This window comes from Pteropus vampyrus, unplaced genomic scaffold, assembly GCF_000151845.1.
Source record: "Pteropus vampyrus isolate Shadow unplaced genomic scaffold, Pvam_2.0 Scaffold50, whole genome shotgun sequence".
Classification (NCBI taxonomy): domain Eukaryota; kingdom Metazoa; phylum Chordata; class Mammalia; order Chiroptera; family Pteropodidae; genus Pteropus; species Pteropus vampyrus.
This window is the reverse complement of record NW_011888831.1, coordinates 7648556-7672140: the sequence shown is the minus strand read 5'-3', so window position 1 is coordinate 7672140 and position 23585 is coordinate 7648556. Positions and strand designations below refer to the sequence as shown.

Below are 23585 nucleotides of genomic sequence, written 5' to 3'. Positions count from 1 at the left end.
CTTTGGAGAAAGGGCAATTTTGGTTCTCAAGGAATCCAAGTCAGCACAGTGGGAGAAAAAAATGGAAACATTAGTTTGGAGAGTTGTAGATACATTTTGGAGGAAACTAGAAGAACTCAAGATCTAATCCAGTTTACATGTAGAAAATAAAACCTCAGGAAAAATTAATAGGACTAGAATCTGATGTCCACAAGAGTATACTATAGTTTGGCTTTGAAACATAATTTTTCTCTCTCTAGTCATCCCCACTTCTATTATATATAATCAAAGTTAAGACTAATTTGTTGGCAAAATAAGTCTAGTCTCTTTAAACATTGTCCGGTTATTTAAATAAGTGCAGCAAGAATAATATTTAACCGTGTATAATCTTTTAATCTGCTTTACTGGAATTTTTCATAAGGAATCTCAAATTAAACTTCTTAAAACTTCTCGAGGCCAAGAAGTCCAGCCAAGGACTTGTTATCAGACTTTGTCTGCTTTACCTATAGGGCTGGGTGAATTTTTCTCTGCTTGAGGTTCCCAAAGTATCTTGAGGTTTCTGAGCCTGTCAAGACATGACCTTCCTTACTCACCTGATTAGGCTGTTGGGAAACCCTGTAAGCAAGGTACCAACCGAGCTGATTTTTCCAAGGGACTTTATTGGCTCCAGAAAGTCAATCTTAGTTCCTGAAAGCTGTCTGGTCATATGTAAGTCAATGCACATTCTCATATATGACATTCCAGTAAAAACTTTGGTAATATAAACAATATCTGATTGTCTCCTTGTTACAAAGAGAAAGGATTCTTAATTTTCTCCTGTTAATCTACCTTATGACATTTAAATTTTTTAACCAATCATAGAACTAAGAGGGGAATGGGGAAATTTTCCATCCTCAACACTTGCATAATCAGGACAGAAAGGTATTGTAAAAACATGCAAATAGATTAGACAAAATAGAAAGTCCTGAAATAGACCCACACTTACTTGGTTAATTGATTTTCAACAAAGGCGCCAAAGCAATTCAATGTGCAAAGAAAATCCTTCTTAACAAATGGTGTTAGACAAACTAGTTTATGTATATGGGAAAAAAGAAACCTTGATCCATGCCTCAAACCATACACAAAAAATAAACTAGAAACGAATCATAGATGTAAATGTAAAACTAAAACTACAAAGCTTTTAGAAAAGAAATATAGGAGGATATCTGTAACCTTAGTATAGGCAAAGCCTTTTTGGACAGTACCCAAAAGGTACCAACCATAAAAGAAAAAAAGCTAAAATGGACTTCATAAAATTAAAAACTTCAGTTCATTGATTTGCTAACATAGCTACAATGATAAAAACTGACAACACTAAATGTTAACAAGAATATGGAGCAACTGGAACTTTCACATATTGTTGGTGAGAGTGTAAAATAGTAAACCGCACTGGAAATTGTTCTGGTAGTGTCTCATAAAGTTAAACATACCTTTCTTAAGAAACCAGAGGGCAGCTGAGTCCAGGGCTGGTGCTGCCTGTGCCAGTCAGCCGATAGACTGACACAAAAGTTGGGATAGTTGGAATCAGCGTGCGTTGTCAGGGCACCAGTGATCTGAGAAGGCAGCAGACGAACACCTTCAAAAACTGCCTTAACATTCTCAGTCCAGCTTAGGATATTTGAGCAAAATCTGGGCGTTATTCCAAGGGCTGCACTACAGTTCCGGGGAGTCTGTCATGCTTCATGGAGATGTTCCTCTGACAACGTGGTCCTCTGGTGGCATTAGCAACCTAGGAACAAAGATGGGAGTAGTCTGGAAAGAATGCTAGACCAGAAGGATTGTGGTCAATAAGCATAATGGCATTAATCATAAGTTTCAGGGCAACTGGAATCAGACAGTATTTGTCTTTTTGCGACTGACTTATTCCACTTAGCCAATGTTCCCCAAATTCAGCCATGTTGTAGCATGTGTCAGAATTTCTGTTCTTTTTAAGAAGGAATAATATTTCCATTCCATGTATATACATTTTTCTTGTTTATTCATCCATTGACGAACACTTGGGTTGCTTTCATTTCTCAGTTATTGTGAATAATGCCACTATAAACGTAGGTGTACAAATATTTCTTCAAATCCTTGCTTTCAATTCCTTAGGGTATGTATCCAGAAGCAGAACATAGGGCGATAATCTAATGTATAGTTTTTTTATTTGAGGAACCACTATAATGTTTTGTTGCATAGGTCTTAGCCTATCAATAGTGATGCTATTGGCTAGAAACGTCTGGGGCACTTGCCTGGCCCCGTACTACTTGTAAGAAGCCCCATAGTCATTTCCCTAGCTGGAGCAAATGTTGTGGCTGGAAGGGCCCTTCTAGGTATTACGATTGCAAGATGCACCTCAGCACCTCAGCAACAATCAACAATGAACTTTGAAAACACAAGGTTAATTACTCAGAAGTCCTAAAGGGTACACAGCATGCCTGGGGCCACATATCAACATTGAAGGTAAAGAAAGAGATCAGGAACCTAGAGTTCTGCCTTCAATGGGGTTCAAGGGTAGGGCGGCTAGGTGGGAATTAGGACACAGGAAGGGAAAAGTGAGGTCACTTGTCATTAGTTATCTAAGTTACCTGAGAACTACGTTACTTCTACAAGGGGAATTTGAGGGGTGGGAGCAGCCTGGGTGCTTATCAATTGTTTAGCTAGAAGCTATCACGTTGCTGGCAATATGTTTATTTGAGATGGATATCTTTGAATAGAGGCTTCGGCAATCAGAAGCTTAATGTAAGGCACCTACATTACCATAAAAAAACCTGACATCAGGCACTTTATGTTTTCCATAGAAGCGTCCCCATTTTATGTGCCCATGTTTAGTTTTTTGAGGAACCGCCATACTGTTCTGCACCTGGAGGATGCCTCCCTACTGTCTTAATTAGTGTGAGAATGCCCCACCCTGCAGGGCGGGAACAGAGGGCCTTGGGGCTCTCTTTTGTGGGCTGGACTCACTGTGACTCACGAGCAATGCCTGCATGCTTGTTTGCTGAAACTCTAGCTGTTTCTGTGTCTCCCTGGGACACTGGGCTCCAGGAGTTTTGGGGTTTTTTTTGTTGTTGTTTAACAGTATTTTGTTGAGATACGTAGAGTAAAATACACAGATCCTAGTTTGCTGGATGAGTTCTTACATAGGGAAAACAGCTGTGGAACCACCATTCAGATCAAATTCCAGAGCATTTCCAGCACCCAGACTTCCTGCCCTCCCAACCTCCCGGGTCATTGCTCAACTCTGAGATTCGCTAGTGTTTCCCGTATCCTAGTTCCTTTCTACTGCTGAGCGCCATTCCATTGTATGAATACTACGAGTTGTTTCTCCTTTCTCCTGTTGGCTGTTTCTAGTTTGTGTTGTTTACAGTTTGGAGTTATGGTGAGTAAAGCTGTCATAAACATATGCATATGTTTCCAACTCTCTTGAGTTTTCCAAAGTTGTATTATTTTACACGCTAACCTGCAAGAAGTGAGAGTTCCACTTGTTCCACATCCCAATCGATGATGAAATTGTCTCTGATGTCCCTGGTGTTGGAGAGAATTGAAAAGAATTTTCCTTCCTTTCCCTCCTTTCTGCTCCAGCTGTTGTGCTGGCTGGAAAATTACTGTTTGGCTATCGCCCATGGGAACATAGGCTGTCACCCATAGGAACATAACATTCTAACAGTAATCTTTCTGCTTCTGTACCCTCGCTTGCACACCCGACCTGTGGGTCGACAGGTAGTGAATAGAAGAAAAATAGACCTTTGTGTTCAGACAGAATGAAGAATGGGATTTGGGGTTTAAACACTCTGTACCTCTACATTTCGGGGCTGCTTAATTTGGGGTCTGCGTACCCCTGGGCGACCCAGCTGGCTGAATAAAGAGTGTGTTTCCTATAACTCACTGATTTCTGGTGGTCCATGTGTCTTTCGGGGGCTGGCGGCTACAACACTGTGTTCTCTGCCCCTTAAATTCCATCAAATTCTAGTCAATCCAGGAATACAGTGGGGATGGAGGATGGGCTGAGGAAACACGAGGCCTCAGTTTATGGGAGCATCTCAAAGAAGTCAGTCTTTGTAAATTCTGGTGCATCTAGACAGGATGCAAGAAGGAAGAGACGTACAAAAATATCACGGCCCTGGGGCACCTTCTACCCACTCGGTGCTTATATGACCCTTAACTGCTCATCCAGGCTTGAAAACATTGGTTTTCTCTCTAGCTCATTGCCGGGCTTGCCTGACTTCAGGTAAGTTTATTGTCACAGCTCCCTTCCTCCCTTTCCCACTCTAACCCAGCCTCTCCTGCTAGTCTCTGTTCAGTCAATCAGTTTCCTTAACTAGGTGCCGAAGCCAATAATGCAGTTTATTTAATATGCTCCTCTGACCCCCGTGTCCCTTGGAATGTTCCATTATGTCCAAGACTTCTTCTCTCCCCATTCTAAAGCCCAGAAAAAAGGGAGAGCGAGAAGAGAGGGAGTAGACCAGAAAGAGATCAGAAGCTCCTAGGGTACTAGACCTAAAGATATCATAACCTCCATTATGAGGTTTTCTATTGGTGAAATACTTCCTTCTACATAATGATGCTTGTATACGAGAAACAGAATTTTAAAAGAGATACCTTTCTGAGAACCTGAATAGAGGTCATAGAGGTCATGCTGTGTGTCCTTAGACATTCTCTTAGACAATCTGAGCCTCAGTTTCTGTGTGTGTGAAATGGATATCACCAGTCCTTTCACCCCCCGCTCCCGCCCCCCATGCACAGGCAATGCCCAGCCACACAGGTCCTGTCAAACAGCTCCGTCGTTTTCTGAACACTGTGACTGAGCGTGCTCAAGAGACGCAGCCACACACTCATGTTCAGTGTCTTCTAGAAACTTGCTGCCATGTCAGTGTGGTCAAGCTCTTGGAACCAAACACATTCATTTTCAAGGTGAAGCACAGGAGGAGAGAGGAAGGAAATATTACTGGGGCAGGAGGTGTCTTCCTTCCAGTTCCTGAGTCTTTCTACACCCCTCCTCCCCCAATTCCTCCTCCCCCAGCACCGTACTTCCTTTTGCTCCTAGCTCCTCCCCAAATCGGTTTAGTTTCTATTTCTTTGTTAATCCCTCCACAGCACAAAGGGCTGCTTGGCTGGTGTGAAAAGCAGCGGTGACCAGAGAGGTGGTGGAGAGATGGCCTTCAGCAGTGCCCAGCCTCCTTACCTGAGCCCAGTGAGTTCCGGGGCTTGGGGCATAGGCAGTGCTGCCAGGGCTGAGCTGGCTGCCTCGCCAGAGGGGAGCAGCTCTGGATCTCTGAGGAAACAATACTTGGATGGTACGGGTGGGGGGTGGAGGGCGGGGCGCGGGGTCATCCCCAAAGAACACAGAAGGGCAGAAATGCCAGATGGGGCAAACCTGATGCAACTTCTGCCCCAGGCCGGTCTCACCAGTGCCTCTCAGGACTGGAGGGGAATGATAATCACCAAGATTCGTGCATTGGACGAATGTTGACTGAGCTCCTTCTAAGTATGTGTCCTGTCCTAGGTGCTGAGGGGAAGATGGGCAAAAGCAGCACCTAGAAGAGTGGTGGTTTGTTTGTATGACAGGGAAAGTGAACACAGCTTCTGGGGGAGGATCACAGCCCAGCATGGGGCACTTACTTTGGAGATGGCCTCCCTGGGTTCAGCCATTTACTAGTAGATGACCTCAGGCAAGTTACTTTTACTTCTCTGGGCCCCTCAGTTTCCACATCTGTAAAATGCAGGTAATCCTTGAGCCACCTCCCAGGGTCAGGGTAAGGATTAAGTGAGGTAGCATATCTAAGATGCTTCAACAGTACCACGCACACTGTGGGTGCTTTCGAAGTGTTCAGTATGATCAGGAGTCTGGGGACATGGGGGAAGCCCTCCTGAGGAAGTGTCTGCTCCCTGCAGGGTGAGTTAACAACGCAGGGACAGGTCAAGGGTATCTGCAGAGGGACCCTCTCTGGTGTGAGAGAGGAGTGGGGCTGTCCCTAAAGTGTGGGTGCAGAGGGCTGCCTTTCGTGCCTTGTTTGCCACATGTGTGTGGGCCTTGTCTGCAGGTAGCCTTGTTTAAACTCCCTGAGCCTTATTATACCCACAACATACATGGAAAGAATTGACGCTCGGAGAATTGGGGCTACTTGCCAAATATGTCCAGATGGTAAGTGGCAGCAAAGGAAGATGCCTTGATTTGCCCCCAAAGAGAGAGGTGCCCACAGAGAGAGCGGTAATAGGGGAAGGCAGGCAAGAGGCAGTCCAGGCCCAGGGGTCCCTTGTGCTCACTGTGTCCTGGGCCCGGCCCTGCAGTGGCAGCCTCTCCTGGCCTTGGCAGAGAGCTTCCTGAAGGACTGCGGAGATGGGCTGCCAGAGCCCTTCCTGGGTGAGGGCATGGCATGGAGTAGGTAGGCAGCAGCAGGGTGCTAAGTGGGAAGTCGCTAGGGCTTCACATTCAAGCCCACCTCAGCAGGGTGCCCTGGCTTGGCCTGCTTCCCCCAAGCAGTGGCTGGGGCCCCTCAGCCCACCTCGAGAAAGCTTCTCTGTGGGGCTGGGGAAAGGTGGGCTAGGCCCAGTCGGTGCCTCTGTGGGGGCCTCAGGGTCAGAACGTGTCACTTTGGGCTCATTCTCTGTAAGATGGGGGATCCCAGAGCTCCTTCCAGACCCTGGTGACTGGTGTTTACTTTCCAATCCTTGGATTCAAAAGTCAAATATTTAAAATCAGAAGGAAAATCCAGACAATAAAGAGATTGGGTGCAGTCCCCACAGGCCCTGGGAGCACCCTTCCACTCCACATGGGCATCCTCTCCTGGGTGTCAGAAGTGACGTTCTGACTTCCTCCAAAGTGTGCCCGACTCTTCTGCTGAGGAGGAGAACACCACGAGGGCCTGCCTTGGGGGTCTCACCTCCCATTCCTCGTGATGCTCCGTTGGCCTCACCTGGCCCCGCCTACTCAGAGAGCCTGGATGGAAGTGGGAACCACGGGTAGGACAGGACTCGCTGTTTGGTCTGGGAAAACACGCAGCGAGCCAGGGGCGAGGATGTTCTGTGCGTCATCGTGAGAAGCAGCTTGTGTCGTTGCAGGAAGCGACATCGGACAGAAGAATTCGGACGCTCACACAACTTTGTTTAGAGGAAGAATTTATTAGGCCAGCAGAGCGTGTGGGGTTAAGAACTCCATGCACAAGCTTGCTCTAGTTGGATTTATTATAGCTTATATACTTTTGCAGTGTCTATGCAAGGGGCGCGTGATTCCTTTGTCTGAGGTTTTACATGTGCCTCCTTACTCATGATGGGGAGGAGGAGCTTCGGGTGGGGGACTGCAAGGGGGAAGGAATTTTCAGACCACTGGTCTTATAGGTGGTTTGTTTTTGCAGAACCCTTGACCTTGGCATTATCAGCACCATTAAAGGATTCTTGAACAGAGAGACAGGATCCCTAGGCTATAAGCAGAGAGCAGCACTTAATTGATGCCGGCTCCTGCTCAGCAAATTCCTATCCAAAGGCTGAGCTCTAATTGTAACATAACAAGCAGTTTTACACAGTCTCGTTATTCTTACACAGCTACAGAGATAAGAACATTAGTTAGTTAGCAAGCCATGAATCAACAGATGTGAGCTGGAGAGTCCTTGAGGTAGGGGAGGTAGCTATGGGAAAACATGTTAGCTGGAGAGCATAGGGCAGAATGGGGAGAGAGCAGTTTTAATCTGCTGAGTCGGTCGTTTTTGCAGGCCTTTTCCTTTGCATTTCTTTTTTTTTTTTTTTTTTAGATGCCTCCCCTCCTCCCTCAGTGTGGCACTTAAAAGCATGAATGCTGGGGTTTAAACTCCACTCTCTTCCTGACCAGTTATGTGGTTTTGGGCAAATTACCTTTCTGTGCCTTGATTTCCTCATCTGTAGAGGTGGCGCTAATAATGGCCAGGGTTGTTGGAAGGATAACTGGATAACAGACAGGAGAACTGGCCACAGGAAGGGCCTCAGGACCTCTGGGGCAGCAGTGTGGCCTTTCGCTGAAAGCCTTGCACTTCCCCTTTACTGGAACTGTGTGTCCTCTGGTGACACTGGTCTCCAGAAGCAGGCTGTCCACTCTCTGGCCTGCAAGACTTGGCTCTGGTGTCTGTATTTCCACATAGGAAGAAGAGAAAAAAATCCTCAGCCTCCTGGCGTGGCCAGGAGCTGAGAACGAGTTCAGGATGAATTAATTCATCCTGGTTAGAGCTGAGAGGACGCTGCCGCTAAGGATGAGAGAGATGATATATACTTTGTCGTAATCCTCACCACTCTCTTTGTCCCCTTCCTGGCCATCTCACTCATACACATCACTTGCCTGGCTCCTGTAAGCATTTCATTTTTGTAGGGAATTGACTTAAATAAGTTAGAGAAGATATTAGCAACTTGAAAAATGGGAAAATTGACTAGGAGATGGAACTATCTCCTAGGTCAATGTGGTTATAGAACTACATTAGATAAAAGACATTCTGAAGGTTAGCTTTGAAAGTCAAGAAGTCACCAATTTGAGAATCTTGCTCAGAGAGACCAAGAGAGAAGCTTGGTGGGAGAGAGATATCTGCTATGTGCCAGTCTCTTCCACAGACTTGTTCTCACTAAATCATCCATCTTATATGTAAGGTGCGATTTATCCCTATTTTACAAATGGATAAACTGAGGCAAAGAGAGGATAAATAAGCTTCCCAGGCCACTCAGGTAATGACCAGCAGAATTAAGATTCAAACCTGGAGTATGCCTGACTCTAAAACAATGTCAGTTTTGCCATAACCATTGCTCCTTTAAAGTGACCTGGAAAGAGAATCTGACCAGGTGGGTGCCTATGGGGCCTGGGAGGAATGGCGGTACCACATTAGGACTTCAGAGGCTGCCAAGGGCCCGGGAGAGAGAATGGAGAGCCCAGGAGTAGAAGTAGAGAAGGGAGCTGCCCTGTGGCTGCAGAGAGTACTGGGAAAGAGGTGCTACCTGAGGTGGCTGAGAGGGCAAAGGTCATGGTCACCATTGTTCTATGGTGGGGTGGGCAGGAGCAGGGGAAGACATCTTTTCCTTGGCCCTCTCAGGTGAGAAGAAGGTTTATCCTCTAGAATAGGTTGGTGGCCTCTTTGGTCCCTTGGGTCTCTTGAGTTCCCAGCCAGGGCCCTGGAGCCTTTGCTAGGAGCTTGGCCTGGGGCCCAGCAGCCTCCATCGCTATGCTGGTCCTTTCCCTTCTCAGGACCATGTACATGCTAATTCCTCCTTTTGGAAGCTATCGCTTCCTCTCAGGCTCTTAAGGGAAGCCAGCTCCCTGTCATAGTCTCTTAGAGGCCAGCATTCTCCTTATCACAGTCTCAGGATGTCTGTGTAGCTACCTCGATTCAGGTCAGCTTCCTAACAGGCCTGGAAGATGTGCGAGGCTGAGACTCCATCTTTCCTGTTCACAGATGCACCCGGCTCCTAGTGTGGTGCCTGACACACCCAGGCTGGCCACTAGCAAGTTCCGAAGGGCACAGAGAAGGAGGCCGGCCCACTGACTAACCGCTGTCTTCTCCCTGCAGATCATCCCCTTCTCTGGGACTATCCATGGGGGCCTTCAGGATGGACTTCAGATCACTGTCAATGGGACTGTTCTTTACTCCAGTGGAACCAGGTACATGGAACTGTTGTTTCTCTCCAGCCTTACCCCTTAGTGAACCATGGCACCTAATAGCTCAGGTTGGTTCACCTGACACCCTCTGAGCTGCCTGTACCTGGTTCAGGGGATGCCTGATAAGTAGGGCCCAGCCCCTGCCAGCACTGCATGCACCCCTGGCTGACCTCTGCCGAGGTCCAGGTGTGCAGAGGTGTGGGTGGGGTCTATATATATAGTAGCTGCTTGCTGAAGTCCGTTGTGCCCACAGAAGCCCCTCTGGACACGTGGGCCTCTCTTGGAAGCCTCTCTGTCTCAATCTCAGGTGTCTTTTGCCTCCGATGGTCCTCTCATCACCTCACATGGGGCGTGGGGACCTTCTGGATTCCTTCACACGACTCCCCGGCCCAACCCTACCTCATCTCGGCACCTAAATTCTAGACAACTTTCTCCACCATTGCCTTCCCTGCCAGGTGGATACAGCCACACTGACCCTAGGACATCTCTGAGAGCCTTGAGCGCCCCAGGAAACTCTGAGGGAAGTGAGGCACCCAGATCTTCCAAAATCATGCCCATAGGGGAATCCGGGACCTCACCTCTAAATCTCCATTCCCTTCTCTCTCCCTCTGCCTACCCTTCCTCCCAGCAACAGGAGGGCTTTCTACTCCTATCCAGTCTAATAGAAACTATCCCTACCTCTTCACATGGGAGTTTTTGCACTCTTCTTTTCCTGGGGAAAGAATTTTCAAAGGACCACAAAGGGAAAAATACATCCGGAGATGTTTCAGAAATAACAGTCTCCATTTAAAGAGGACTATGGATTTAGATTTTCTGGTTCTAGAGTCACTGAGAGACTCCTTTCCTTTTCGTGTCCCGGAAGGAGGGTTTGTTGGCCTCGGGGCCACGGCCCTTCCTGTGGTCCCTGCTGGCTGAGGGTCCGCAGGGCAATCGGGTGTTGAGGACAGCACACCAGAACTCACCCTCCTCCACAGAGAAATCGAATGGGCTTTGCAGGAGTTTAGTAGGTACAATTCCTGGCCCTGCTGGGGATGCAGAAGACACAAACCCAAGGGGCCTTCGCTGAATGCTGTGTGTGAGCTGAGGACACCAGAGTGACTCCAAAAGGCAGGCCATGAACCAAGCTCATGCTGAGTTCAGGGACAGCTGGAGTAAACAGTGACACCTCGGTGAGGAACCTCAGACAGGAACTGGTTTTAGGACACTAGTGAGCTGTGCCTGGGAAAAGGCAGAACAAGCATTTATAGCATCCCTGCTGTGAACCAGGCTCCTTGGAAGGTTCCTTTTTTTCCCCCCCTCGCCTCAGAGCCATAGCTATATCCAAAGGAAGTTTTGATGGCGAGAGGCTTCCTCCAAGGAGAGAGACAGTAAGGAACATTTACTTGCATGGGGGCTTCCATACTACCCCCTTATTAATCGTCCCCAAAGGAAGGGAGTCATACCTTTTCCCAGGTGTGACGACTTGAGGATAATGTGGTTCAGGGTCATCCCGAATGACAAACAGTGAAGGGCTTGGGTCTCGGTCCAGGCCAGCTGACTTCAGGGCCACCACTCCACACACACCTCGTGTGTGGAACACATGTCAACCTCCAACGAGGAGCAGACATATGTCCTGAAAATCCTCACGCCTGGAGAGCTAATGTTTATTCTGTGCCTCCCCTTTTAGACACCGTCTTTGTAGATATAGTCCATCAATTTCTCATGTTCTTCCAATTTGTTCTCTTCTTTGAGTGGCCACTTGCTGTCACAGGCTCTCGCTTCTAGCCATATTCCTTGATTTCCATCTTTGATACAAATTGGTAATCAGTTTCCAAGCACTTCCATGCTTCTGGTTGCTAGTGTCAACATTTTTCTTTACCTATTTTCTACTTATTTTTAGAAAGTCACACTGTAAAGGGCAAAATGCAATAATTATCCAAAATCACACTACATACAAATCAGGTAAACAAAAAGGATGACAGCAAAGTAAGGATAGGTGCAAACCTGCCATACAGGTTGTACTGCAAGTTCCTAGACAGACTGAGTCAGAGGCCCGAGGCCCTCCTGTTCCTACCATGGGCGATAAACCTGCTACAGAACACTATCTGATTTCCTCTAGGTTTTCCGTGAACTTTCAGATCGGCCCCAGCGGCAATGACATTGCTTTCCACTTCAATCCTCGGTTTGAAGAGGGTGGGTATGTGGTCTGCAACACGAAGCAGAAAGGATGCTGGGGGCCAGAGGAGAGGAAGATGCAAATGCCCTTCCAGATGGGGAATTCGTTTGAGCTCATCTTCCTAGTGCAGAACTCAGAATTCAAGGTGAGAGCAACTCCCCCATCCCCACCCTGCCCCGTCCCCGCCCTCACAGCCCTATAGACGTGGTGAATAAGCTTTAAATAATCACCTGAGCAATGCTATTACACAGATAACAGGACCATTTCCTTGTATGGGTTTACTGATGGCTGCGGTCTCCTTACACACCTTCTTCACCTGCATCCACAGGTGCACCTGTTCCCTATCTCACCAGGAAATAAGAACTAGATAAGTCACCTGGGTGCTTTTGGCTTCGGGTCCAAGTTCATTCCATTTCTCTACTGTAGCCATCCCTCCACTCCAGGTCCCTGATGACATTGTTTTTTAGTGACATTATTGCAGTCCTTTTCCAGGTTCTAGGAATAGCTTAGTTTTGCAAGTCATTGTAAATCGCTTTTGCAAGCAGCACTGCTCTTGGGGAGATGCTATTCCTGTCAGGCTTCCCTGCATCAATGTGATGTTCCCATCCCCTCAATGTGCAACTTGAGGTCCCCTCTCCACTGCTCCCCCTGAGCATTTTATGCATATTTAAATGTGCTAAGATTAGAAAGATAAACCTGCAATAAACAAACAACCATGAGAACTAAGAAGCCAACAAGAGCCAAGTGGAGATTGGGTTTGGATGCATTTTGGATCACATGCTTGCTCCTGTATCTGGCACAGTTCTGAAGGCTGGTACACCGACCTATAGGGGGTAGATGTGAAAATTCAAAGCAGAGGTCATGGAGCCTCAGGTGTGCTCCTCGCCCTGGCCTCGACCCCTTTCCTGGAATGCACACCCATCTTGGCAGGTGATGGTGAACGGGAGCCTTTTCATGCTGTACTCACACCGGGTGCCCTTCTATTGCGTGGACACCATCTCCGTCACCGGTGCTGTGAGATTGAACTACATCAGCTTCCAGGTCAGATCATCCACCTGACACCTGTCCCAGGGGCTGGGTGCAGGGACCAATCTAGCCATGCCTAAGCCCTGTTGGGTGGGCCCAAAGATATCAGCCAATCTCCTATCCAGGTCACTCTGGGGACCCACCTCCGGCTCCTCTATCTTGTTTTTCTGTGTCAATGTCTCTGTCCAGAATACCTGCCTCAGTCCCCAGACTCCTAGGCCACTCCCCTCTGTCACTCTCTAGTTCTGTTCTGGTTAGTAGGCCACATGGTTCCCGAAAGAACCTGGGCTTGGGAATCAAACTGAATCTAGCTCAGATTCCAGCTCTGCCATTGTCATCAGCTGTGGGATCTTAGACGAATGACTTTGCCTCTCCTAGCCTCAGTTTCCTCACCTGTGAAAGGTGCCTAATCACTGCTGCCCCACGGGTTATTGTGTGAGGCGATACATGTCAGAGGTCACAAAATGGCCCATATGGGCCCGCACCAGGGTGTGTTTGACCCTCTGTGTTTTAAAACTTTCTAATGTGTTACCAGCATCTAAAAAGGTCAGGAGAAGGTTTGCGTTCTGGGGTTTGAGTGGTGGTGATGGCTGCACGACAACGCCACTCGACTGTGCACTTAAAAATAGTTAAGGTGATCAATTTTATATGTATTTTACCACATTTTTTTTTAAAGGTCAGGTGATATCATGGAAACATGAATTTCTGGTTTTCTGTGAAAATGGGTTAGATTGGGGTACATTGGGACCACATGCCCCCAGGGCCTGAGGTAGTTAGATTAGAGCCGTTGTTACAGCTTTGGGTATTGGAGTGTGTGCCCTGAGATGAGAAAAGCACACAGTAGGCCCTCAACAAATATGGCAAATATGAGCTCCTTAGGTCCTCATCTCTCATATTCCCTTCCTACCCAACTCTCTCCCCTACTCTCTGCCCGCCTGCCAGGCTTTCTCCCTCTCGCCCTGGCCCCTGCCTTTCCACTCTTTCTCGGCTTTGTTAACGACTCTCTTCAACCCACGGTACCTTTTGTTTTAACAGAACACTCGTGCAGCCCCTGTCCAGCCTGCCTTCTCCAGGGTGCAGTTCTCCCAGACTGCCCGTTTCCCACACAAGCCCAAGGGGCGCAAACCAAAAGTGAGTTAAATATGGAGAACCTGGGAGTCTGAGCAGTCAGCAGGAAGGACAGAGGGTCCAAGAGAGAGGCTAGTTCCAGCCAGCAGGCCGGCCAGGGCCTACAGGCCCCATCATGCCCACCCAAGTTTCCCTATCTCCATCCACCAGGCACCCAGAGCCAGGACCTAGGGGTTATCCTTGGTTCTTCTGTCCCCTCCTCAATCTCTCTCCAGGGGACCAACGCCTCTCCTTCCTGAAGTCACTGTGTTGGTCCAGGCCACCTGACCCCTCATCTCCTCACACCCACCCACTGTTGCAGTGATCTCCTATAAGCAGATCAGATCACATCCTCCTCCTGTTTAAAAATCCAAAAGGCCCCTGGCCCTTCTAACTAAAGCTCCAACTCCCCAGCAGAATCCCCGCCTCAGTCTTGCCCGGCCCACCTTCCAGCTTTGCACCTAACCCATAAAGCTCATGCAGCCTCCGCTGCTCACTCAAGGCTCTCTCTCTGGCCACCACACTTTTGCACCTGCTGTCCTGGTGCCGAGAGTACCCTTTGCCACCTCACTCCAGCCAACCCCTAATTGCCCTTCAATGTTCTGCTTAAATGTCGCTCCTTAGTGTCATCTTCCCTGCCTAGCAGATTGCCGGATGCCTGCCCCCTCCCCATGGACTTTGTACATCTCTGTACCATGCCAGTCACTATGTCCTGTTGTAACTGTATTTACATGTCGTGTCCCCGTCACTCGACTCCCTCCTCTCCTACACCCATGAGCCTAGCATTGTGACTTGTTCCTTTGTGTATCCCCAGCGCTTTGCACAGTCCCTGGAATGGACTGGATAAATGAATGAGGGATGTGGTTGGTTCAGCCAGGAGAAGGGGAAACCAGTCAGGGCAAGAAGTACAGTCTGCTGGGTGGGGACAGGGTCTAGGACAGGAAGGGGAGCAAAGCCTGGCCCTTCCTGTGGCCGCTTGAGCAGTGGGGGTGGGGGCAAGGGATGTCTCTGTTCTCAAGCTTCCTGTGGCCCATCACAGCACAGCCAGGGTGCCTGCCTCCTGCCTCACTGACTTTAGGACTGGTGGAGCTCTAGGGAGCCTCTGCAGGGCAGTCCGACTTTGGCCCTGGTCTGGGGAGGACAGGGTGTGCTGAGTACAACTAGAGAAACCTGGGTACCATTCTGTATTTTATCTACTTGGGTAGATATGCATTTTTGCTACCTGGGCAGGCTTGGGCAAGTTGCTTAACCTTTCTAAGCCTGGTTGCCTCACTTAACAAAACAGAAGCTAAGGCCGCCTCCCTCGTAAAGCACTAAAGCCAGAGCTTGGCACACAGTAGGCCTCAATAAATACTAGTTTTCACCTTCTGGGTGAAATACAGCACTGGGAATAATGCTTTTGTCTCTGAGAGCTAAGGTAAGCTATCTGTTCTACGTCAGACACACCCTCCTCTCTCTCCGGAGGAGCCAGTGGGGGTGTCTCCTTTCCTCCAACCCTGACCTCCCCGCCCCCCACCCCATTTCATTACCACAGTGTACCTGGGATGATGGGTGGGAGTCCAGGCGCCATAGGCTCAGGAAAGCTTGCTCAAGAGCAAGAAGGAGGCAAGCGTGAGTTCGGGGAGGCGTTTCTCACCACGGTTTCTGCCGCCATCTGTCATGTGGCACCGACGCTAACCACTATTTTGATGTTCTCATCCCCTTCAGCCTCCAGGTTTTGGGCAAGCCAGCTCCGCTCCTATCGTAAGTCTCATGCTCTGTCTTCAGAACCCCTTCGTTTTGGTTCTTCCTGTGGGTTAAAGGAGGAAGCAGGGCCGGGTGTTAGGCCTTGACCACAGCGGGTGGAGCAGCCAAGGCCGGACCCCTCGACCACCTGCCTGGTTGCGGTGGTGGTGGCGGGAGGGTTTGGGGGGCAGGGGTGGGTGGCTGGCACTGACGGATTAGGAAACAACCTGAATTGCCCAAGCCCATGACATTCTGTGAGCAACCACAGGAGACCAATGCCCCGTATTTACTTTCTCCTCCTGCAAAGCGAAGCTATGCTAGAGAAATTCCCCTGAAAAGGAAGACGGGCCACAGGCCACAAATGCGGTCATATTTCTTCTTCAGAAGAAACCTTTGTCCCTACCTCATCTCCTTAAGAGGAGAAACATCTTTCTCCTCCCATTTTGCACCTGCTATCCTGGTGCTGAGAGTACTCTTTGCCACCTCAGGGCAATTCGGCTGGTTACCCGCTTGGAGGGTATGTGTTAAGTGGTGTCCATTGGTGGCAGGTGGTGGTCTTCATGCAGGTGAGATCTGGTTAAAACTCGGTTTCTTTCTTCCAGTGTCAAACGGTCATCCACACTGTGCAGAGCACTCCTGGACAGATGTTCCCTGTAAGTCTAGAAGCTCTGGTCAGCTCACAGCCCCACTGTGTCCCTATTCACCAAGGACTGAATTATCTGGTTCCAGAGAAGGGAAGAAAGCAGTTTAGTAAGAAGGATGGGGACATTTGGGGCTGGGCCCCTCTGCTCAGGAGATATGCAAGTCAAATTTCCCTTGGGACAGAAGAGATTCTGGATCAGGCTGGCTTTACCCAGAGGCCCAAGAGGCAGGACCCTCGGGTCCTTCTGTCACTGAGAGGGGAGTGCAGTGGCCCCAGCATCAGGACCTGAGGCTCTGCATCCTGAGGACCAGCCTCAGGGATGTCACTGCTGGTCATAGGCTTAAGCTGCCACTTCTCTTCCTCCTGCTGGTACAAGTCAGACAGGAGGTCCAGAGTCAGTGGAGCTGCCTGTGGAGGGGCTGAGGGCAGGTGACCATCATGGGGTCTGGAAATGTGGTGGGAAGTTCTACCACGGCTGATATGAGAGGGAAGGTGAATGGGAGAATCCAGGGGCTGGAGCCTCCCATCGGAGCATCCTCTCTTGCGTGTGTGGTGGCCTGGTGTGGGAGCACTCTCACACTGAATTTCCTGATCTCTTTTTCACAGAATCCAATAATCTCGCCTATGACGTACCCCAACCCAACCTATGTAAGTGACTTCTCAGGGAGGGCGGAGGTTTCGTTCGTCCTGAGCAGGGTGGGAGGTGAATTCACAAAATGAAAAGCAGTCCTTTAGTAAGCTGAAGTTCTTCAAACTTCTAAGGAAATTAGAAGACTGTTGAGAGGAGCTTTCACCTTTGAAACTGTCCCTTCATCATGAGGATATTATATGGCCTTCCCTTCTCAGTCCAAGTATCCTTTTGTGTCCAGCCAAAGTTCTTTTAATGATGGTTTAAGCTCATTAACCTGAGGAAAGCTGGAAAGTTTTCCTTTGGCATTTGCTAGCCAAGTAAAGATATTATGGCGTTCTTTCTTGACCATACATTACTCACAGGCACGGTTGTCAAATTCAGTTGACAGTCCAAATTCATGGAAGCTGGCAGAAAATTCCCCTGCAGCGGCAGCTGCTCTGGCGGCCGCTGACTGACCTGCCCCTCTTCTCCCAACAGCCGATGCCTTTCTTCACCAGCATCCCGGGAGGGCTGTACCCCTCCAAGAGCATCATCGTGTCAGGCACCATCCTGCCCAGCGCCCAGAGGTGAGCATGGCCTCTCAGAGAGGAGGAATACCCCAAGGTCATTCTGGCCACCCCTCTGGCTCTGAGCAGGCCAGGGAGGGGCAGAGGCCCAGAACTCAGTAGGCAGAGGAGGTCCATGTGAGCTGCTCACCCCCAGGTTCCACATCAACCTGTGCTCTGGGAGTGACATCGCCTTCCACCTGAACCCTCGTTTTGATGAGAATGTCGTGGTTCGAAACACAAAGATCAACAGCTCTTGGGGGTCTGAGGAGCGGAGCCTGCCCCGAAAAATGCCCTTCATACGAGGCCAGAGCTTCTCGGTAAGGTCTGCAACCCGGAGTTCAGAGGGGCTTCTGGGGGCAAACGGAGCAGGGAGTGGAGCGTGTCTGGGGGCCCCTTGAACGAGAAGGGAACTGAGGCCTCTGGAGTGAGGGCTGGGCACAGAAGAAAAGAATGTATTCTACAAATTATTATTATTATGGCTCTACTATTACTGTCCTGCATAAGATAGGTGGTGGTGTCTGCTGTTTACAGTTTCCTTTCCTGAAGTCACACAGCCAGTAAGTGCCAGATCGAGCCCAAGAATGAAGTGTCCTTCATTTATTCATTCATTCACTCCTTCACTCATTCATTCATTTATTCAGCAATCATTTATCAACTCTTTTATCAAGGCCCACTTTGGGGTGGAAGTAACCCAGATGCTGGGGGGACAGCCATGAAGCAGATAGATGAGGTCTTGCTCCCATGGAGTTTATAGTTTGGGTGGCGGAGGAACAGGAAACAATGCATGAACGGATCATCGCAGGTCACAACAGGTGCTATGCCAAAAGCAAAAGAGAAAATGAGATAGAGTGAGGCCTGGGTGGGGGCCACGCTGCCTTAGATAGAGACAGCCCTCGGAGGCCACACTACAGTGGAGACCTCAGTGATAGAAGGAGGCTGCCCTGCCAAGATCTGAGGGGTGCATTCCCAGCAGGCAGCAAAGGGAGCAGTTATTATCGCAAAAGCAAGAGTCATAGGCGTGGCCATCTAGGAACTGGGAGACCAGTGGCTTCTGGATGGAAAGTAGGGACAGAGAAGTAAGGGGTGGTGTAGCTGGAGGCCCAGGTCACACACGACAGGTGTTCTCGACCCTGACTGCACATTCAAATCACCTAAAGAACTTAAAAAAAAATCAATGCCTGTCCCCACCCCAAGCTAATGAAGGGGTGAGCCTGGGCACATGTGTTTTAAAATAGGCCCTAATACTCTTCATCCAGGGTTAAAAATGACCCATGTAAGGCCATAAGGGCCATGGAAAGGAGTTTGGAGTTTAATACAGTGTGTTGCTGTGTTTCAAGCCCCAAAGCAGTATACTTTGATTTACAGATAGCTATATGACTTTGAGCAAATGACTTACCTGCTCTTTCCTCATCTAAAAATGGGGCTAATCACAATATCGATCTCATAGAAATATAAGACTGAAATGACATGTTTGGGACTTGCATAGGATAGTGCCTGGTGTGTGGTAAATACGCTGCCAGTGTTAACTCTTGCTATGAGAATGATAACACTTTAACAGATGTGCTCTGACTGCCTTGTAAAGAATGTTTGGGGTGGAAAAGACAAGTTAGGAGGCTGCCGCTGCAGGAATACAGGCACAGAACACTCCTGTGCGCCAGGTACTAGGGACATGGATGGCACAAGACAGCATTCCTGCTCTAGGAAGCTCAGGGTCCAGTTAGAGAGTAAGGGTGCGGTGGGGAGCATGGCCTGAGGAGGCACCTAACTCAACTAGGAGAGGGTCAGGAGGTGATGAAAAACACAGGTTTGCCTTTGCCGGAGGAGGGTATGTTGAGAGGTGGTTAGCAGTTAGTTAACCACGTGCAGAGCTGAGACACAGGCGGAAGAATGGTCTAATCCAGGGGAACAGAATACGTAAAAGGACAGGGAAAGGAGAGCACGCTGCGTATTTATGAAGAGCGAACCCTCCGATGTGGTTAGAATGCAGATGCGGGGAGTGCTTAATGTTTGAGGAAGGCAGGAAGGGGTGAGGGAGACACCAGCCTGCATTTAGGTTTGAGGACTTTCCAAGTGGAGTGCAAATGACACGGCCTGTCTGTCCAGGTGTGGATCATGTGTGAAGGCCACTGCCTCAAAGTGGCCGTGGACGGTCAGCACCTGCTTGAATACTACCACCGCCTGAAGAACCTGCCTGCCATCAACAACCTAGAAGTGGCAGGTGACATCCAGCTGACCCACGTGCAGACATAAGCGGGATCCCTGGCCCTGGGAACAAGGGCTAGGGCATGCTGCTGTCTGAATCTGCTCATCACCTTCACCTTCCCTGGCCCTGCCCCAGCCCCAGCCCTTCCCAGCCTGCCCAGGATCTGGGGCTTTTTCTGGGGAGACCACATCTTTCTCTGGCCCTGCTTCTGGCTGCAGCCAGCCTGGAGTGGAGGAGGCGGCTGACTGGAACGGCCTTCCTCATTTTGGGCAGCACCTGGAGTGTCAGCTGTGCAAATCCTACCATCAGAGGAGAGGGATAGTCTGTGCATGCTGAAGCCCCACATTCAGTACCCTCGGCAGAAAGGGAGAGTCCTGGGCCTTCCAAAGATCCCAGCCCGGGCTTACCCCCACCTCTCGACCCCATTCCCACTCCTACTCAAGTCCACTTCAAGTCCACACCACCTACTAATCACTCACACAGAAGGCAGCCTCCTCGGCCTCTCCCCTTTTGCCAACCTTTAACCTTCAACCTTTCCTTGCAACCTGAACTAACCCTTTCCCCACTTCAGGAAAGTGACCCTGATTAACACCTGCTGGTCTCCACAAACTTTTCTCAGCTAGGGGCTCCCCACTTTTCCAGTGTCCTTCAAATAAAGAGAAAGAAAATGTTTGTTGGCACATATGCATGGAATGATTGTGGTTTATTAATTGTGTGTGAAGACATTTTGGACTCTGGAATTGGGGAGGTCCTGGTCGGGGAGAGTGCCTGGGCTCACTCTGATCAGAATGGTCCTGACATCCACACCTGTTCCCAGTGGGTCTCCCACAAACCCCCCAAGGGTGTGGGAGAGAGCAGGCTGTCTCAGGCCTTTTGGGCAGGAATTTCTAATGCAGGGAGCTTGGTAACAGAGGTGAACCCAGGAAACAGCCTAATGCATCTGAGATAGGTCGAGGGCTGGGCCAGAGCCTGGGAGGGCCGCAGCAGGACCAGGAGGCCAGATGGCAGGGCCAGCTCATCAGAATCCTGTGTCCCCATGGGAGGAGGTGTCAGGTGGAGTCAGGAGAAGCTGACTCAGAAGAGAGCTTGTTTGTGTTGTTCCACTGTGGGTCCCCTAGGGTTAGGGGTAGGGTGTGGTGGGCAAAGTGGCTCAGTGTGGGGGTTCTGCTAGCCACTGGCTCAGCTCTGTGTCTACATGACGCCGACACACCTGGCTAACTCCATCAAAAATTCAGTGCCTCAGGAACCAGGGTGGAGCTCAAAGTATAGTCTTTGGAGCAGCAGCATCTATAGCACCCAGGAGCTTGATAAAAAGGGCCTGCCACAGGCCTCCTGAATCGGAGATTCCAGGCGGTTTGTGTGCACATTAGAGTGTGAGAGGCTAGTCCAGGTGACCACGTTCTTGACCACATTGTTCAGACACTGGAGGTTGGCATGCCCCTTTCTCCCCCACCACCCCATCTGAGTAGGGGGCCAGGGAACCAGTGAAAACAGAAGCCAAACTCAAGCTGGGAGCCAGATATTGCCAGACCCCCACTTAGACCCTGGCTGAGTTCCTTCCTTGTTCTCACGGGGAGAAGAAAACATGGCTCAGTCCCTTTAGAAGCCTTTCCTGTAGAAGATGTAGGTCCTTCACTCGTTGCTAAGCCCTTGACATGCAGCCTAACTTTACCTGCTTTGTCATCCAGGTGCCAAATCATGATTGGCCAAACTCTCATGAAGCAGGAGGCCCCAGAGCAAAATACAGTTACTTTGTAAGACAAGCCGTGGTCATGGCCTTCGCTACAGAACTGGTATCATGTGTAGCATCGCACCTCTGCCGTCCCCCCTCGCCAGCCGAGGGTCTGCAGGCAAGCCCATGCTTCCTCGTCCCCACCACAGGTTTTCAGATGCACACTCGGTGTGCTGCCCCAGTATCTGGAGGCCCATTCAGAAAAGCAGCGTGGTCAAGCTGGTACATCCCTTTGTGGGGGAATTTTTGTCCAGGCTACACCCACCAGTCCCCAACCCTATATAACTGAGGACTGCTTTTCCTATAAAACACCCACACACACACACACACACAATGCGTTTAAAATAAAATGTATTTCATATAAATATCTCCATCAAGGAGTCATAGAGGGAAGGCCCAAATGAGCTTCAGGGGCAGACTGGAGTTTTTTGTGTTTTTTGTTTGTTTGTTTGTTCGTTTTTTAATACAGAGGCATAAATAACTGTACATGGGAGAGCTAAAGAGTGGTGCAATAACGCCTTCTGGTGGTCACTCAAAGTGATGCAGTCAGAGGAAGGGTCATCTTTCCTGGCATTGCAGGCCTGGCGTTGCAGATTTACTCTCCAAGGGACCTGGGAGACGCCAGTTCTCCATTATCCGGGGAAGGGTGGGCTCAAAGGAGACAAGAGGTTCCACTCAGTCCAGGCTGCTACTTGATAGCAGGTCAAGAAAAGGGTTCGACGGGGAGGGAGATGAAGAAGTAAGACGCGAGGCTTGGGGATATAATTTCTCTCCATCTCCCCAGCCCCTGTGACCTCAGATAATCGAGAGTTGGCTCCATCGTGAAATTCTGTGGCAGCAGCTTTAAATTCTCCTCTGGTCTGTTGGAGCTCTGATATTACTGGGCTGCCCTGCTGCCCCATCCTTTTTTACCTCGTAGGGAAATACAGCACCAAAGATATCTTCATGATAGCGCTTCTGGCTCTTTAAGGGAAAACAGAGACCAATGTGTCAGCTCCGCTGGTCAAGCCACCTCTCATTCATCAGATCCCGGCTAGGATGAGCCCCTGGAGAATCCCCCAGCTTCTCTATCGCTCATACACTCATGAGCCATTTGCCTTTCCAACCGCCATGCTTAGATTATACTTAGGCTCTTTAACTTCCACAGGCACCTGTCCTGGTGAGGACCACCTAAACATTGCCCTAGGTTTTATGATGGATAGTACAGCCTGCCTAGTGCTTGTCCCACAAGATGCTCTTGGAAATATGGGCTCTGAGATAAATACTTTTGGTAAATGCTGCATACTTTCTCCCAGTCTTGAAGTATCACGAGACACAGTAGCATGTTAGAGGCTCTGCAAGTCTTATAAGTAAAGCAATGTGTTTGCCTTTGTTTAACTGAGCAACCAGACCAGGATGTATAGTCGGGCCTCTAACAGCCTAACCAGCTCTGACCTCCAGCCACCTCTAGGATTCCTTTGAGGTCCGGGGCTGTTCTAAGCCTGACTGCCCTAGTTTTGGCTCCCTGGCCCGTGCCTTTGACCCATATCCCTAGCCCACACACCAGCTGTCATACCTTAAGCTGGAAGAAATAGTCCTCGACCTGCTCCTCACTCAGGCTCAGTTTGGCAGCCACCAGCTTCTTCAGGGTGTGGGCCACATCCCGGGCCATGCGCACGTCCCCGCAGACATAGAGGTGGCCTTGCTCCTCGTGGAGCACGCGAAGCACCTCACCGGCCAGCTGCTGCTGCAGGATGTCTTGAACGTAGACCTGAAACCAGAGGAGATGGTGGTTCCAGGCCCCTGCTGGGGACGGCGAAGCTTGCAGTCAGGCCTGCTGGCCACAGGGAGGCAGTGACGGGGCATAATGGGGGAGGCAAGGTGAGAACCCTCCCAGCCAGGACTCAGTACAGAGACTAGGTTCAGCGCGAGGAGATACACGGCACCTTGCTTGACCTCAGCCTGCCCTGGGCCTGCAGAGATGAATGCCGTCACAGCCCTGCCTCGAGGAGGTCCAGTAGGGCTCCCAGATTTACTCTGAATTCACTATGCTTCAAAGATGCATGAATCACTCTGAGGCCCACCTGTCTAAACTCCAGAAGAGGGAGCCTCTCACTATAGACTATCTATAGGATTGCCGCAGTAATCAGAGCAGGGCACACAGCCCTAGGCTCCCCAGTGGCATGAAAGCCCAGGAGTCAATCGGGGTCTCTTTGCCCTGTTCCACACAAGACT

The 23585-nt window shown here is 49.7% G+C and overlaps 2 protein-coding genes across 4 annotated transcripts in view; one reads left to right on the top strand and one right to left on the bottom strand.

The window, feature by feature from the left end:
- Nucleotides 1-5030: 5030 nt before the first annotated feature.
- On the top strand, nt 5031-20323 carry LGALS9 (galectin 9). 3 transcript variants are annotated; one of them, XM_011360002.2, is made up of 11 exons: nt 5031-5188; nt 9513-9604; nt 11700-11901; nt 12687-12797; nt 13818-13913; nt 15597-15632; nt 16217-16267; nt 16864-16905; nt 17366-17454; nt 17591-17753; nt 19540-20323. In XM_011360002.2, exons 1-11 carry the CDS (start codon nt 5150-5152, stop codon nt 19684-19686), a joined length of 1068 nt encoding a protein of 355 aa, XP_011358304.1. In that variant the 5' UTR covers nt 5031-5149; the 3' UTR covers nt 19687-20323. The 3 variants fall into 3 exon arrangements, with proteins under 3 accessions (XP_011358304.1, XP_011358305.1, XP_023386361.1); XM_011360003.2 differs by lacking the exon at nt 13818-13913; XM_023530593.1 differs by lacking the exons at nt 13818-13913; nt 17591-17753 and having other exon boundaries at nt 19540-19618.
- A 1393-nt stretch (nt 20324-21716) lies between these two features.
- NOS2 (nitric oxide synthase 2) overlaps nt 21717-23585 on the bottom strand; it is a 44454-nt gene continuing 42585 nt past the window's right edge. The window contains exons 25-26 of the mRNA XM_011360001.2: nt 22927-23121; nt 21717-22334 (exon numbers count right to left, since the gene is read on the bottom strand). Coding sequence (XP_011358303.1) covers nt 22215-22334; nt 22927-23121 — 315 coding nt within the window. The 3' untranslated portion in view covers nt 21717-22214. The remainder of the gene's footprint in view (nt 22335-22926; nt 23122-23585) is intronic.

Bases quoted from the DNA above. Each gene is read 5' to 3' on its own strand.
- LGALS9 (XM_011360002.2), top strand. From the start codon at position 5,150: ATGGCCTTCAGCAGTGCCCAGCCTCCTTACCTGAGCCCA. The intron at 12,798-13,817 runs GTCAGATCATCC...TTGTTTTAACAG, and splicing joins TGAACTACATCAGCTTCCAG to AACACTCGTGCAGCCCCTGT. The intron at 13,914-15,596 runs GTGAGTTAAATA...CATCCCCTTCAG, and splicing joins CCAAGGGGCGCAAACCAAAA to CCTCCAGGTTTTGGGCAAGC.